The sequence below is a fragment of the Ursus americanus genome, chromosome 28 (genome assembly GCF_024610735.1).
Source record: "Ursus americanus isolate L20-20 chromosome 28, mUrsAme1.1.p, whole genome shotgun sequence".
NCBI classification, from domain to species: Eukaryota; Metazoa; Chordata; class Mammalia; order Carnivora; family Ursidae; genus Ursus; species Ursus americanus.
The window spans coordinates 5,245,373-5,262,487 of record NC_142154.1 but is presented as its reverse complement, the minus strand read 5'-3'; the positions used below and the strand labels follow the sequence as shown (position 1 = coordinate 5,262,487).

General features: G+C 50.2%; 1 protein-coding gene across 12 annotated transcripts in view; it reads right to left on the bottom strand.

The window, feature by feature from the left end:
* The window catches only part of RCCD1 (RCC1 domain containing 1), a 41,746-nt gene extending 24,681 nt beyond the window's left edge, over window positions 1–17,065 (bottom strand). For 4 of the 12 annotated variants that reach the window (XM_087856626.1, XM_087856625.1, XM_087856624.1 and 1 more), the window contains exons 1-7: window positions 16,351–17,065; window positions 15,185–15,389; window positions 14,702–15,098; window positions 14,433–14,554; window positions 12,429–12,527; window positions 11,890–12,060; window positions 11,348–11,377 (exon numbers count right to left, since the gene is read on the bottom strand). In XM_087856626.1, the coding sequence (XP_087712752.1) occupies window positions 11,348–11,377; window positions 11,890–12,060; window positions 12,429–12,527; window positions 14,433–14,554; window positions 14,702–15,098; window positions 15,185–15,359 (994 nt within the window). In that variant the 5' untranslated portion in view covers window positions 15,360–15,389; window positions 16,351–17,065. The other 8 variants (XM_087856627.1, XM_087856631.1, XM_087856629.1 and 5 more) reach the window with 7 other exon arrangements.
* Window positions 17,066–17,115: the final 50 nt, after the last annotated feature.

Genomic DNA, 17,115 nt, shown 5'->3' with positions numbered 1-17,115 from the left:
AAACAACCAGACTACAGGAGGGGGAGGGGTGCAAGCCCTATCAGAACAAAATATCCTATAAAGCTTCTGTAATGCAACGTGGTACAGACCAGATCAGAACAGAAAGTCTAGAAATAGACCCAAGTACATGTAGACTCTGGGTACAAGACAATGGTGGCATCCCCAATCACGGGGTGTGGACATAATGGCTAGCTGCTTGAAAAAAGACAAAAAATTAGGCAGATGGTAGAATGATGGTTGCTGGGGATGGGTGTGGGGGGCGGAGGACTTGGTGTTTAATGAGCATGGAGTTTCAGTGGAATTAAAAGTCCTGCGGTGGATGGTGCTGCTTGCGCAAAAAAGTGGATGTACCTAATACCGCTGAACTACACACTTACATGGCTAAATGGCAAACGTTAAGTATTTTTACCACAAGAAAAAAAGTATCGTAAAGACAACACAGGAAAAATTTCTTAAATCACACACACACACACACACCAATTAACCATAAAGGGAAATGCTGATAAAGCTGACATTAAGAACCTTACGTTGGGCGCCTGGGGGGCTCAGTCAGTTGAGCATCTGCCTTCAGCTCAGGTCATGATCCCGGGGGCCTGGGATCGAGCCCCATATTCGGCTCCTTGCTCAGCTCAAATAAATAAAATCTTTAAGAAAAAACCCGTATGTTGATCAATAGGAGTTATTTGTAAGACGCTCTGAGCATTACCTGGCGCAGAGAACAGTGCACACAAGCTGGTTAACACCAGAAAACACCACACACACTGAAAAACCGACGTGGCAGAAAACGTTCTCCACATGGAACTGTTAAGGGACTCGTACCTAACGTACATGAACGAACACAAATCGCCAAGAAAAACAAAACTTTAAAAGGGCAGAAAGCTGAAACAGGCACTTTAAAACCGAAAAACTCCAAACGGCCAACAGATACACCGCAAGCTGCCCGACCTCGCCCGTTTCCGGGAAACGCAAACGCGAACTGCTGCGCACGCGCCGGCGTCTGCGGCGCCACGAGCCCGCCCTGCGCCCCGGGGACGGTCCCGCGGCCGCCGGTCCTCCCGCCAATATTCCGCAGACGAACCTGGACACAGGTGCACAGGGGGTCTGGCCAACAATCAGAAACAAAAGGAGCGTCGGAGAGGACTCTGGGAAAGGGCAGAGCCGAAGGGCCCGTCCCCGCACGGAGACGACGGCGCGGGCAGGACCCGCTGGCTGGACCGTTCGGGAACCGAGTTAGCCGCCGGTCGCCGCCGCGGGAGGCCTGGCTGGTAGAACCGCGACGGACGTCGGGCAGTTGCAGCGCCGCACGCAGCGGCCGCCCACCCCGACCCCGGCCACCGGGCGGCCGCTTACGGGCCCCCTCGAGCAGCCGGCGCACAGCCCCACGAGTCGGGGCGGGGGTGCGGAAGGAACCTGTCCTCCCAACCGCGGGGCGCTGTGCGCGGTGGCGGCTGCCGATCAGAGGCGCAGCGAGGCAGGCAGCCACGGCGCCGGACCTCCGCCTATGGCTGCAAGCCTGTCCCACTCTGGTTCGAGCGACTTCCAGCAGATTTAAAGGGCTGATGCCTTTCGGTTCCCCCTTCACTTTTCACCTTTCGCCTTTCGGGAGGAGCCAGATATTAAAGACTGGCCCACTGGGGGCAGCGGGTGACACAGTCAGTTGAACATCTGACTCAATTTCTGCTCAGGTCGTGATCTCAGGGTCGGGAGATCGAGCTCTGCGATGGGCTCCACACCCAGCAGAGTCAGCTTGAGATTTTGTCTCCCCTTCTCTGCCCCTCCCCCCACCTCACACGCTCTCTCAAATAAATTAAAAAAAAAAAAAAAAAGACTGGCATATTCCCGAACTTTTGCATATGTGGGGAAAATGAGAAAGGGACTGTGCATGCCCAAGGAAAGGCTTAGAAAAGACATAATAAGAAAAAGTTTACACCTCAGGATGATTCTTGGTACAGAGACAGCTTACAACAATAAGAAAACAAAAACAATAAAAAACAGCAATCCTTGGAAAGAGGGGAGAATCCAATTTCCAGACTTACTACATTACTGGATTTAAATGTCCCATGTTCAACAAAAAGTCACAAGGTTTACAGAGAAACAGGAAAGTATAGCCCATTCAAAGGAAAAAATAATCTCCCTGAGAAGCTTAATGGCAGGCATGTTTGACAAAGGCTTTTTTAAAAATTATTTTTTAAAGATTATTTCTTTGAGAGAGAGAAAGTACGAGCAGGGAGGAGGGTTAGAGGGAGAGGGAGAAGCAAACTCCTCACTGACCCAGGAGCCCAACACGGGACTCGATCACAGGACACTGGGATCTCGACCTGAGCTGAAGGCAGACGCTTAACTGACTGAGCCACCCGGGCGCTCCTTGACAAAGGCTTTAAAACAACGGTCTTAAACGTGCTTAAAGAGCTAAACGAAGATGTGGAGAAAGTTAAGAAAGTGTGTGAACAAAACGGAAATACCATTAAGGAGATGGAAAACCTAAAAAGAAACCAAAAAGGAATTCTGGAGCTTCTAAGTACAGTTCTCAAATGAAAACTTCACCAGCTGGATTCAAAGGCAGAGTTGAGCAGGCAGAGGAAAGAATCAGATACTGAAGACAGGACAATGAGAATTATTGAGGCTGAGGAACAGAAAGAAAAAAGGACTGAGCAAAGTGAACAAAGCCTAACAGACCACCAGGACATCAACTCAAGGACCCACACCTACATCACAGGAGTCCTGGAAAGAGAAGAGAGAAAGGGGCAAAGGGAGCATTTGAAGAAATAATGGCTGAAAACTTCCCAAACTTGAAGAAAGACATGACTATAAACATCCAAGAAGCTCAGTGAACTCCCAGGTAAGATGAACTCGGATCCATCTTAAGACACATCACAAACTTTCCAAAGACAAAGAGCAAAACTTAAAAGCAGCAAGAGAGAAGTGAATCATCACATACAAGGCATCCTCAACAAGATTAAGTCACGTGAAGCCAAATCTTATTTTCTACATGACTTGGGAGACTAATGCATTTAAAAGAATTATTAGTTTATGTTCTGGGGCACACACTATATTAAGATGTAATTTTAGGACATCAACAACAAAGGGGTGGGGGCAGAGCTATAAAGGAGCAGAGTTTTTCTATATAACTAAAGTTAAGTTGTTATAAATTCAAATTAGAATGTTATAATTTTTATATTAAATGTAATCCCCACAGCAGCCACAAAAGAAACAGCTATAATGTCACACAAAAGGACATGACAAGAGATTTAAACATTTCACTACAAAACAAAAATCACCCTAAACACAAAAGAAGGAATGCAGGAAATAAGGGACAAAAAAAGTGGTAAGTGCAGAGAGAAAATAAATAGTATGATGACAGAGGTAAGTCCCTCCTCATCAGTAATTACTTTAAATGGAAATGGGTTAAATTCTCCAATCAAAAGACAGTGACTGGGGGGCACCTGGGTGGCTCAGCTGGTTAAGCATCTGCCTTGACTTGAGTCATGATCTCAGGGTCCTGGGATCAAGTCCCACTTCAGCCTCCCTGCTCAGTGGGGAGCCTGCTTCTCCCTCTGCCACCCCCCCCCTCGTGCTTTCTCGCTCTCTCAAATAAATAAAATCTAAAAAAAAAAAAAAAAGAAGAAAAGAAAAAAAGACAGCAGCTGGCATGATGGATAAAAACACATGTACCACTGTATGCTGTCTTCAAGGGACTCACTTAAGGTCCAAAGACGCAAGCAGGCTGAAAGTGAAAAGATGGAAAGAGATATTCCATGCAAATAGGTACCAAAGAAAGCAGGAGCTATACGAATATCAGACAAAATTGACTTTCAGTCCAAAAAGGTACATAACTCAAAAAAGAACATTACATATTAACAAAAGGCTCCATACAGCAAGAAAATATAACAATTATAAGCACTTACACACCTAGTGACAGACCATCAAAATCTATGAAGCAAAAACTGACAAAATTGAAGGGAGGGGCGCCTGCGTAGCGCAGTCGTTAAGCGTCTGCCTTCGGCTCAGGGCGTGATCCTGGCGATCTGGGATCGAGTCTAGGAGCCTGGTTCTTCCTCTCCCACTCCCCTGCTGTGTTCCCTCTCTCGCTGGCTGTATCTCTGTCACATAAATAAATAAAATCTTAAAAAAAAAAATCGAAGGGAGAAACAGTTTTTTTTTTTATTAACATATATTATTTGTTTCAAGGGTACAGGTCTGTGATTCATCAGCCATTACAACACATACCCTCCCCAATGTCCACCACCCAGTTACCTCATCCCCCTACCACCCTCCCCTCCAGCAACCCGAAGTTTGTTTTCTAAGATTAAGAGTCTTTTATGGTTTGTCTCCCTCTCTGGTTTTGTATTGTTTCATTTTTTCCTCTCTTCCCCTGAGATCTTGGGAGAAGCAGTTCTCCAGTAACAGAGACTTCAACATGCCACTCACAATAATAGAACCAGACAGAAGGAAACAGAGGACCTACACAACACAGTAAAAACCAGCTAGATCTGACAGACACGTGCACAACACTCCACCCGAGAGCAACACACACATTCCTCTCAGGTGCACACGGGACATTCCCCCAACAGACCACATATTAGGCCGCAAATTAAGTAGCCTAATGTCATACAGGGCAATCCCTATCAAAATAGCAACAGCATTTCTCACAGAACTACAACGAGCCCGAAGTTTGCACGGAACCGCAAGAGATCCCGAATAGCCAAAGCAATCTTGAAAAACAAAAACGAAACCAGCGGTTTCACAATTCCAGGCTCCAAGTTATATTATGAAGCTGTAGTCATCAAAAGTATGGTACTGGCATAAAAACGGACACATAGATCAATGGAACAGAATAGAAAACCCAGAAATAAACCAACAATCAAAAGAAATAAATGGTCAATTAATCTTTGACAAACCAGGTCAATGAGGAAAAGTCTCAACAACAAACGGTGTTAGGAAAACTGGACAGCCGCCCGCAGGATCAAAACACAGCAACCAAACCGGAGCACCTTCTTTCACCACGCACAAAAATAAGCTCAAAATGGATTAAAGATCTAAATGTGAGACCTGAAATCACAGAAATCCTAGACGGGAGCATAGGCAGTAATGTCTCTCACACTTTTTAGCAACACTTTTCTAGATACACCTCCTGAGACAAGGGACATAAAAGCAAAAATAAACTACTGGGACGTCACGAAAATAAAAAGCTTCTGCACCATGAAGGAAACAACCAACAAAACGAAAAGGCGACCTACCTCCAAAGACGACGCGCAGACGGCCGACAGACGCATGGAAAGATGCCCGACATCGCTCATCAGCAGGGACACGCAAATCAAAACCACAACAAGCTGTCACCTCACAGCTGTCAGAATGGTCAGAATCAAAAAGACGAGAAATAGTAAGAGTTGGCAAGGATGGGGCGAAAAAGGAACCCTTCACTGTGGAAAACAGACCATCCTCAAAAAGTGAGAAATAGAACTACCCTACTGGGTATTTGCCCCAAAAATATAAAAACACTAATTTCAAGGGATACACGCACCCCATGTGTATAGCAGCGTTATTTACAATAGCCGATTACGGAAGTAGCCCAAGTGTCCACCAACAGATGAGTGGATAAAGATGTGGGGGGGTAGAGTATTACTCAGCCTTGAAAAGAATGAACTCCGGCCATTTGCAACAACACGGATGCAGCTAGAGGGTATAATGCTAAGTGAAAGAAGTCCGTCAGAGAAAGACAAATACCACAGGATTTCACTCAAATGTGGAATTTAAGAAACAAAAGAAGCAAAAAAAAAAAAAAAAAAAAAAAGACAAACCAAGAAAGAGACTCTGTAGAGAACAAACAGATGGTTACCAAAGGGCAGGTAAGAGGGGGATGGTGCAACAGGTGAAGGGGACTGAGAGCACACCTAGCAGCACGAGCACCACACTGCACACCTGAACCTGACAGAACACTGTGTTAGCTATCCTGGAATTAAAGTTTAAAACTTAATAAAGATATCATACACAGTATTTTCTCTGACCACAGCAGGATGAAGTTAGAAATCAATACAAAGAAAACTGAAAATTCACAGTATTGTGGAAATAAACAATACATTTCAAGCAACCAATGGATCAAAGAAGAAATCATGGGGCAAACCAGCATACAGAGACAAATGAAAACACAACATACCAAAACTCAGAGGACGCAGGAAAAGTGGTGCTAAGGGCGGAATTTATAGCTATAAATGCTCGCATTTAGAAGGAAGAAAGAGGGGCACCTGGGTGGTTCAGTTGGCTAAGCAGCTGCCTTTGGTTTGGGTCATGGTTCCCGGGTCCTGGGATGGAGCCCCACACTGAAGCCCAGCGAGGAGTGTGTTTCTCCCTCTGCCCCTCTCCCTGCTCATGCTCTCTCTCACTCCCTCACTTGCACATTCTCAAATAAAATCTTTTAAAAATAAGAATAAAAACAAGAAAGATCTGAAGTCAACAACTTTAAACTAGAAAAAAAAGAACTAAAGTCAAAGCTAGCTGAAGGAAGGAAATAATAAAGAGTATAGCACAGATAAAGGAAATTGAGAACAGAAAAACAGGGATAATAATGGAACCAAAAGTTGGTTCTCTGAAAAGACAAATAATATATACATATATATATATATATTTTAAAGATTTTATTTATTTATTTGACAGAGGGACAGCCAGCGAGAGAGGGAACACAAGCAGGGGGAGTGGGAGAGGAAGAAGCAGGCTCATAGCGGAGGAGCCTGATGTGGGGCTCGATCCCATAACGCCGGGATCACGCCCTGAGCTGAAGGCAAACGCTTAACCGCTGTGCCACCCAGGCGCCCCTGAAAAGACAAATAATATTGACAAACTTTTAGCTAGATGGATGAAGGTGAAAAGATGACTCAAATTACTAAAATCAGAAATTCAAGTGGGGACATTACTACTGATTCTACAGAAATGAACAAGATTTTAAGAGGGTGCTATGAAAAACTGTATGCTAATAGGATAACCTTGATGAAATGGAAAAATTCCTAGAAACACAAAACCTATAGAGACTCAATCACAAAGAAATAGACAATCTGAACAGTAAGGAGATTGAATCAGTGATCAAAAAATCACCCAACAAAGAAGAGCCCAGAACCTGAAGGCTTCACTGGTGAATTCTACCAAACATTTAAAGAGAGGGGAATGCTTCCCAACTCATTCTATGAAGCTAGCATAACCATGACATCAAAGCCAGACAAAGATATTACAAGATAACTACAGTCCAATATCTCTTTTGAACATGGATGCAAAAATCCTCAGCAAAATACAAGCAGATGGGATTGAGCAGCACTTAAAAAGGATTACACACCATAATCAAAGGGGATTTATTCTTGGAATACCAGAACGATCGACGTAATACACCACATGAACAAAATGAAGGGGAAAAAAATCCACATGGTCACCTCAATCAAAGCAGACAAAGCATTTGACAAAATTCAAGAACCTTTCATGATAAAAACAATAAAATAGGGCAAGAAGGAAACTAGCTCCACATAACAAAAGCTATATATGAAAAACCCACAGTAAACATAATACTGAATGGTCGAAGACTAAAAGTTTTTCCTCTGAGATCAGGAACAAGGCAAGGAGGCCCACTTTCACACTTTTATTTCACACAGTACAGAAGTTCTAGTCAGAGCCAATAGGTAAATAAATAAATAAATGGCATTCAAATTGGAAGAAAAGTAAAACTATCTCTGCAGATACTATGATCTCACATACAGAAAATCCTGGCGTCCACAAAGAACTGTTGGAGTACATGAATTTAGTAAAGTAGCAGGATACAAAAATCAGGTGTGTTTCTATATGCAAACAATGAACAATCTGAAAAGGAAATTATAAAAACAATTTAATTTACAATAAAATCAAAGAATAAAATACTTCGGAATTAATTTAACCAATGAGGTGAAAGAAACGTACAATGAAAACTACAAAATGCTGGGGTGCCTGGGTAGCTCAGTGGGTTAGGCGTCTGCCTTTGGCTCAGGTCATGATCCTAGAGTTCTGGGATCAAGCCCCGTATCGGGCTCCCTGCTCAGCTGGGAGTCTGCTTGTCCGTCTGCCTCTGCCCTGCTCACGCTCTCTGTCTGTCTCTCAAATAAATAACATCTTAAAAAAATAAAAAGAAAACTACAAAATGCTGAAAACAATTAAAGAAGACATAAAGAAATGGAAATACATCCCATATGCATGGAAGACTTAATACTGTTAAGATGTCAACATTACCCAAAGTGATCTACAGATTCAATATAATCCCTGTTGAAATCCTGGTGACATTTTTTATAGAAATAGAAATACCCATCCTAAAATTCATATGCAATCTCAAGGGACCCGAAATAGCCAAAACATTTTTTTTTAAGATTTTTATTTATTTGTCGGAGAGAGAAAGAGCACGCACATGCACAAGTAGGGGGAGGGGCAGAGGGAGAGAGAGAAGCAGGCTCCCTGCTGAGGAAGGGTCCCGAGGCAGAACTCGATCCCAGGACCCTGGGATCACGAGCTGAGCCAAAGGCAGACGCTTAACCCACTGAGCCACCCAGGCGTCTCTAACCAAAACATTCTTGAAAAAGAAAAAGAAAAACAAAACTAGAGGACTCACACTTCCTGATTTTAAAACCTACTACACAAAGCTTCAGTAATCAAAACGGTGTGGCACTGGCATAAGGACAGACAGACAGCCTAGAAGTAAACCCGTGCATATATGGTCAAATGATTTTCGACAAGGGTGCCACGACCACTCAATAGGAAAAGAACAGTCTTTTCCACAAATGGCGCAGGGAAAATGCACAATCACACAAAAGAACAAAGTTGGACCCTTACTTAATATCGTGTATGTAAATTAACTCAAAAATGGATCAAGGACCTAAATGTAGGACCTAAAATAATAATACTCTTGGAAGAAAACATAGGACAAAAGCCTCATGACGTTGGATTTAGCAATGACTTAACAGGACACGGAAGACACAGGCAACAAAAGAAAAACAAGTTGGACTTCATGAAAATTAAAGTTTTTTGTTTTGTTTTTTACATCAAGAGACCCTATCAACAGAGTAAAAAGGCAACCTACAGGAGAAAATATTTCCAAATCACATACCCGATGAGGAGTGAATACCCAGAACACACAGGGAACTCCTAAAACTCAACAACAAAAACCGAGTAACTCAATTCAAAATCAGCCAAAGCGTTTGAATAGGCATTTTTCCAAAGAAGATATACGAATAGCCAATAAGCTCATGAGAAGGCGCGTCACTAATCATTAGGGAAATGCAATCAGTGCCACAGTGAGTTAGCACGTTACACCCATTAGGATGGTGACTATCGAGAAAAACCAGAAAACCACTGTTGGGCGAGGATGTGGGAAAACTGGAGCCTTATACACTGTTGTACGAATTAAAAATGCTACAGCCTCCGTGGAATACAGTATGTAGGCTTATGAAAAAATTAAAAATAGAATTACCATATGACCCAGAAAGTCCACTTCTGAGTATATACGCCAAAGAACTGGAAACAGGGTCTCAAAGAAATATTTGCACACCTATGTTCACAGCAGCATTATTCCCAGTAGCTAAAACCTGGAAGCAACCCAATGTCCATCAACTGATGAACAGATAAACAAAAGGTGGTCAGTACCTGCAACAGGATATCATCCAGGCCTGAAGCGGAATTCTGCAACGTGCTGCAACACGGATGAACCCTGAGGACACTATGCTAAGTGACATAAGCTAGCGACAAGAAGATACATACTGTATGATTCCTAATATGAGGCACTCAGAGTCGTCAAAGCCAGAAAAACAGAAGGCTCATGGTGGTGGCCGGGGGGAGTGAGGGAGTTACTGTTTAACAGGTAAAAAGATTTGTTTATTTTTAAGATTATTTATTTATTTGACAGAGAAAGCGCACAAGTGAGAGAGGGAACAAGCAGGGGGGGAGGGGCAGAGGGAGAGGGAGAAGCAGGCTCCCTGCTGAGCAGGGAGCCTGATGTGGGGCTCGATCACAGGACCCTGGGATCATGACCTGAGCCGAAGGCAGACGCTTAATGACTGAGCCACCCAGGGGCCCCAACGAGTCAAAAGTTTTACAAGATGAAAAGAATTACGCAGGTCGATGGTGGTGTTGGCTGCACAACGATGTGAATTTATTTAATACTACTGAAATACACACCTAAAAGTGGCTAAGATGGTACATCTGTGTATTTTAACTCAATAAAAGAAAAACTGACCACCAACAGAATATATAATGAGGTATATTCACGCGACGGAATACCGCGTAACAACACAAATGAACGAATGCGGGGCACAACACAGGGGGTCACGGGGCTTTGCCATCTACCCCCCCCCCCAGGCTCTGCACGCAGAGGTTCCGATTTCATTGTGTCTGTAGTGCTGGCCTCGGCCATTCCCTTCCAAAGCTCTTTAGGTGTCGCCAACGTGAGGACAAAGGTGAAGACAAGACGGGGCTCTAAGGGAAGGCAAGTCGGCTGTGACGGCTGTGACGGGGAGGGGCGAACGCGGGGCCCCTGGGGTGCCGGCAGTGGTCTCCTCGGCAGGGCAGGAGTCTCACTGTGTTAGGTGTATCACTTACTGTTTGTTTTACGCCCCCATCTGTACATGTCAGCTCCCCGCTTTCTCCACAGCATACACGTAGGTGTTCCAGGGCCCACAGCTCACAGCCCTTACTTGGAGTTGCTTATCTACAAAATATTCCACACGGCGGGGCCGATCCAAGCTGGTCGTGTCCTTGTGGCCCAGCTGTCCATATTTACCTAAAGTGAAAGGAGCCCCTTGGCCGTCCTCTCCATTGGGCCTCGGGGCTTTTCCCCTCCAGGAAGGAAAATCAGCCCACGGACTAAATGCAGGGCCTAAGCGCCACTCCGCGGGTGTGTGCTCTGGAAACTCAGACCGGCGCCATAGAGCCTTCAGGGCCAGGCAACGCCCCCAAGAGGCGGCTGCCACCAGCCACACTGGGCAAGATGCTGTTCCAGGTTCTCTGCTCCTGACTCCAGACACTCAGAGCAGAGATTTTTAACTTTTTTTCTACCCAGCGCCAGACCAACAGATGCGTCATAAATGCTGCCTAACTATTCCCTCAAGACAACTTTTCAGAAAGATGCATGGGAAGTACTAATATCTCTTTCTCTCCTGTGTGGTCTCTGACCTTTGGTGTGCTTAGATCTGTTCTTGACAAGAGAACACGCACCATTTCCTTCCCAGACTTCCCAGGGGTCAGGCCGAGGCCCCTGCTTCCACCCGGCCGCATGGCTGCTGTCTCCTGCCCTCTGCCCCCAGGTCCCTTCCTCCCCTGCTTTAAGCATCACACAAGCAAACCTTTTACTTACCCCAGCCCCAGGTGTAGAGCTCCCCAGTTCCTACAACCAGAAGGACAGCAGGGGATGTCACAGGCATGGTCTAGCATGGCCTGCCACAGTCCACGGCCAGCACCTCGTAGGGGTCCTGAGCTCTGCCTGGCAAAGCACAGCATGTCCTCTACCAGCCGTCTAATCACATGCGGGGTGGGAAAGGATCCAGACGCAAGTTTACCGTCCTGTACGCCAACCGATCGGCCTGCATCTCACAGCTCCCGAGTTCAGGAGTCTTAGCAGCTGGACCGGGCAGGCCCCGCGCTCAAAGCGGCCAGCAAACCCTGGCCTCCCTCCAGGAGGGGGGACCATCCAGCCTCACAGCTGGGGAGCTACTGTTCAAGCCCCACGGCGGCTGGGGCTATTTGCGCTGAGGGAGGCGGCCGCTCAGTGCTTGTCAGAGCCACTCAAAGTACAAGTTTTTAAGGGGCTCACAACCTTGTCTGCAGCGCCAGCTAAGGGACGGGGTGGAGGGACTTCCTGCTCCACCGTCAGCCCACCACCTGCCCAGCCCCACTCACTCGTCACCACCGCTGTGTGCCGGGAGCCACAGCTGGCCTGGACCGCATCTGCGTCCCGGGGGAGATCCAGCAACGCCGGGAAGGGCTGGAGGGCTATGAAGGGGGCCGGGGCTCCATCCTCAGCCCCAGCTGTTCTCCTCCCTTCAGAGCCACCTTCGTTCAGTCCGCTGGCTTCAGAGAAGCAGCAAAAGTGAGGGGGATCGTGACTGGTAATGCGGAGCCCTGGCTACACCTTAGCCACCCCGGGACTCAGCCCTCATGACAGACCCCCCCCCGCCCCCCGTGATCGACACCATGGCTGCGCTCTTCCCCCTCCCCCGCCGCTGCCCCCACGTTCCCCAGAAGTGCTGAAGTTGACAGGTCAGGGGGGAGTGTGGTGCGGATGCTGCCATCAGCCCTGCCAAACCCCCATCCCTCCCCAGAGCCCGGAGTCCTACAGAGGGGATGTCACATGTCCCTTCTGAGCACTACAAGGTCTCAGGCCAGCATGTGGCCAGGAGTCAGGAAGGACAGAAACGTGTGGAAGAACTGACCCTCACCTTCCTTTGCAACGGTCTTTCCATCCTCTGCCAGGCTCCTGGTGGGCAGGGCCAGCTGCCCGGATTCATTCCAGCCCCAGATATAAATATCCCCAGTCTCTGAAAAAGAAATAAAGGGGACCCACTGAACAGACTGTGAACCACACCCTTCCCTCCTAAGCCCCCAGAATCCGTCCAAGCGCCTGTACAGCCATCAGCTCCCTGGGGACAACTAATGCCTGCCCTGCCCCAAGGCAGCTCTCCAGGCAGTGCCTCCCGAAGGCCCCAGCAGCTTCCTGGTCTCACGGGCTCCCTTCCCCCTCAAGTGCCTTCATCATCCTTTTCTTTAAACAGCATCTCCTGGACCTTCCTCTCCAGTTTCATGTTTTCCCTGTGTTGCTAAACTGCCCCCTCCCCACCTCCTACATGTGAACCGGACTAACGCCATCTGGGACCAGCTCGACAGCTACGAGACCTGAATGAAGGCCTCTTGAGAACAGCCCCCGACACACTTTCTTTTTTAAAAATCACACACATAATAGATCCTAAGAACGCCCTTGGGGCATAAAGTCCTTGGATTTTCTCTGGAGATGGGATGGAACAGAACCACTCTCGAACATTCTCCTCCTGGGTGCTCGCCCGGCACCGACTCCCAGTCTCCAGGGCTACAAAAGCAGGTCTGGCAGGAGGGGGGGGGTGCGGTCACAACTGTGTTGCCTCCGTCCAAGACAGGAGTCCGGAAGCTCTCTTAGTAAACCGTTTCTTGTCAAGCTGGACTTGGGGGCCTTTTTCTTTGGTCTACGGCTCCTTCTGGAGGTCATTTGGCATAAACTTCCCTTTCACCTAACACCCACCACACACACTTAGAAATGTATCTCTGGAAATTCCCAAAGGCCTCCCTTTCAAACCCACTGAGCCCATAACACCCCTTTCCTTAGCCCCACCCACCACTGGCCTCGTTGAAGGCCTCTTCTGGAAGCTCTCAACTTTCCTGCCTCTCACGTAAAAATTCACTAATGACAGCAGCTAATTTTTATCAAGTGCTTACTTTGTACCAGCGTTTTAAGCACCTTTCAAATATAATCATTTAATTCTCAGAAGAGCCCTACAGGGTTACATGACAATATCCCTGTTTTATTCATGAGACAACAGGGGGCGTGGAGAGGTGAAGTGCTCTGCCCAAGGTCACAAGGGGCAAAGTCATGATCTGAACCTAGCAAGTCTGGTCTGAAGCATCTGTGCTCCAAACACTCTAACAAACTCAAGACTTCAAATTTCTTCCAACCTAAAGTGTGAGACTTCCCATCTGGCTCTGTTTCTAGTCTTCTGTTCCCTCCGGCCCAGTAGTTTTCACGTCTGGCTGCCAAGCCAGGCCCATGACAGGAGACTATGGGGGTGGCAGTGCAGGCACGTGTTTTTAAAGCTGACCCCCCCACCCCGGGGATAGAAGTGGCAGCTAGAGCCCAGCCAGAGCCCCAGGTGCAGACCCTTGCAAAGACCGCCTGCTTCCAGCCTCACCCAACAGCCTAGGAATCAGCTGCAGCTGGGTGGCCTGCCAGGGCGGTGGGCTTACGATCCCAAACGAAGGTCCTCATTCTGGGCTCACCCTCACCACATCGTCCTTCCTGTGGGCATCTGTGCGTCCACTGTGTTCCACACATCATGGCCACCTGACCCTCTGTGTCCTTTCTTCTCCATTCTCCTCAGCTCAGCTGCCACCTCACCCCTTCCTGCGCCCTTGCAGAGTGTCTTAGAAAGGCAGTCCCGGCTGGAGGTGGACGGGTGGAGAAGGAGGGAGCCCACCAACAGAAGATAGCAAACAACGGCAACCGTCCGGGTGTGAGCGGGTAATGGCTGGGGCAGAGGGCTGACTTTGAGAGGCACTGAGGAGTCCTGAACCACCGGGCCAACATGGGATGAACGTGTTAGGAGGCCTGGCGAGACTACCCACCCACACGGGAAGAGCAGGAAGGTTTGCAGCCTAGGAGACCTTGAGTTTGTCCGGAGAGGCACTAGGTCACTTACCACTCACACACACGGAGTGCCAGCCACCGGCGGCCACCTCAGCCATGGGAAGGCCCTGCAGCGCCTCCAGCAGCCTCGGCTCCGGCTCGGCCTCCAGAGTCCCGTGGCCCAGCTGTCCATGCCTGAGCAAGGGAGAGCCGACGCACGTCCCCCTCCCCTTCCTTCCCCAGTGGCACTCACTGGTCCCCAGACAGTCACCTCCCACGCGGAGCCACGTTTTTATCTGCCCCCGGGAGACCCCACGCCCCCACGCGGCCACGCCCCCTCACCTGCCCTGGCCCCAGGAGAACACCTGGCCCGCCTCGTCCAGCAGTAGCGCGTGCTCAGCGCCCAGCTCCAGCCGGCGCGCCCGCAGCTCCGGGGCCAGGGGGCGGTAGAAGGGAGGCCGCGGACTCACGTAGGCGCGCGCGCAGGGCAGCAAGGGCAGCGCCCCGGCCTGGAGCTCACCGCCCGCGGCGTCCTCCCCTTCGGCCTCCGGCGCCAGCGTGCGGGTCCACAGGGGCTCCCCGCGCAGCGCCGAATGCGGCGCCCAGGCCTGCAGCTCCAGCCCCGGCCCGGGTCCCGGCCCGGCGCGCAGCACCACGAGGAGCGCCTCCGAGGTCCACGCGTCCCTGCAGCCGCCCGCCGCGCCGCCCGCCGCGCCCGACAGCTGCACCTGGCCTCCACCTGCGGGATCGGAGAGCCGGCTGGGGAGCGGCCGGGCCACGCACCCGGGGGACGGGGGCGGAAGCGGGACGGAGGGGGGCGCTCACGGGTCACGACGGCGGTGTAGCTCCAGCTGGCGCTCACGCGGCGGACGTCGGCTCCCGAGCCCGGTGTCCGCAGCGGCTCCGGGCTGTGCACCTGGCGCCCGTGCCCGGAGCCCAGCGCCTGCCCGAAGCCGCAGAAACCGAAGCCGAACCAGGACCCCCGGCGCTCCTCGGCCATGCCCGGGCCGCGCCCTCTGCTGGCCGCCACCTGAATGGGGTGGGAGGCGGGACAGGGTTAGGAATCCCACCAGATTTAAGAAGATTCTGGGCTGCCTGGAGTGGGGGCACCTGCCCTGTCTTCCCCTTGACTCAAGCAAGATCACTACCCCACAGAGTAGACACCAGGTATTTAAGTGGCCTCTTCCTTCGACGTTGTCCTAGGATCTGAGCCCCTCCGGCTCCCAGTGTCAGGCACATTATCCCATGTCATCTTGGGAAACAGAATTACCCCCACTTGACAGAAGAGACTCCCAGAGAAAGTAACCCTTACACAATCACACAACTTAGGACCAAGAGGGCCAGAGGGCTGAAATCAAGTCCCACCGACTCCACATACAGTGCTCTTCCCACCAGGGCAAAGCAGAGCGTTCGGGAGACAGCGCCCTACGCGGTTCAACCAGCTCCAGGGTTCAGGTGTTTGCCTCTGCAGGCAGCGGTGCCTGTGTCCTTGGTCCATTTACTTAAGCTTTCTGGGTCCAATTCTGTTTCTTCAGTTTTACAAAGGCAGGGGATAGGAGAGGGTGCTGTCTGTACCTACCCTGTAGAACTGCGTGGAACAGATGGAAATACACGGTTCACGCACTGGCACATACCACGATAGGCAAAAGGTAGAGTTGATTTTAGAAAGTCCAGGCGTACTTACTGGTTTTCAAGGGACCTAGTTAAACACAATTTCAACTGGACCTCACCTAGTCATTTATTCGTTCTACAAACATTTACTGATGCCTTCCTTTGAGGGGATGAGAAAGACGGCTGTCTGCCCCCGAGGAGCTCACACATAAATGCGGGGACACACACACGGTCCCGTGGTTACAAAAGCAGCGGCTTTTTCTGTACAGCATGTTCGGCTTTGAAGTCAGACATGGGGTCCCTCCTGCGACCAAAGCTCCTCGACCCCGACCTGGGCTAACCCCCTCCATGTCCAGTCCCAACCCAAGGGGGCCTCTGACCTTGATCTTGACCCTGTGCCCTCCACCCTCCTCCGGCAGCTCCTCCCGACGGGCAGTCTCGAGGGAGGAAAAGCGCAGACGCGGGGGAGCCGCCTAGGACCCGGCTGCCAGCCGCCGCAGAGAAAAGGTTTGAGGAGCCGCGCCCCGGGCCACGCGCTCATTGGCTGCCGCAGCCTCCCCGGGCCAATCGCCGGCGAGCGCGGTAACGCCACGGCTCGGGGCCGGCGGCGTTCACCTCGGTACCCGCAGTCCCCGCCGCGGCCTGTGCAGCCCGAGCTCTATCGAGCTGGCCCCGGGGCCTGCGCTGGGTCGCTGCAGGCTCGGGTGTGAGGTGGGGTAACCTCCGGTGGGCGCAGGCCCGTCCCCTGCACGCCCGCGGAACTCGGGTTAGAATCCGAGCTGCGGGGCTGGCGAGGAGCGGCCGGGTCGACGCGTGCAGCCCGCCAAGCCCCTCAGCCCGGTACGGCGGCAGCTCACGCCCGACACGACGGGCTGGTGCCCAACAGGAAGCAGCCGTACTAGGCGGGCGCCTCGGCGAGTTTGGCCTTCCATTGGCTCGAGGCCTGTCACTCATTTCCGTGAACCAATGAGCTTCAATCTGGGCTCACAGAGCGGAAGCGGGCTCTCGCAGCTCTCTGCCCCGGCAGGTGGCGGAGCTCTTGCTCTCGCCTGGATCAGCCACCGGACTTTGCCATGAGGGAAGAGCAAGCTGGAACGACATACCAACCCCAAATCCAGAGCACTGGCACTCTCGGTACAAAGACA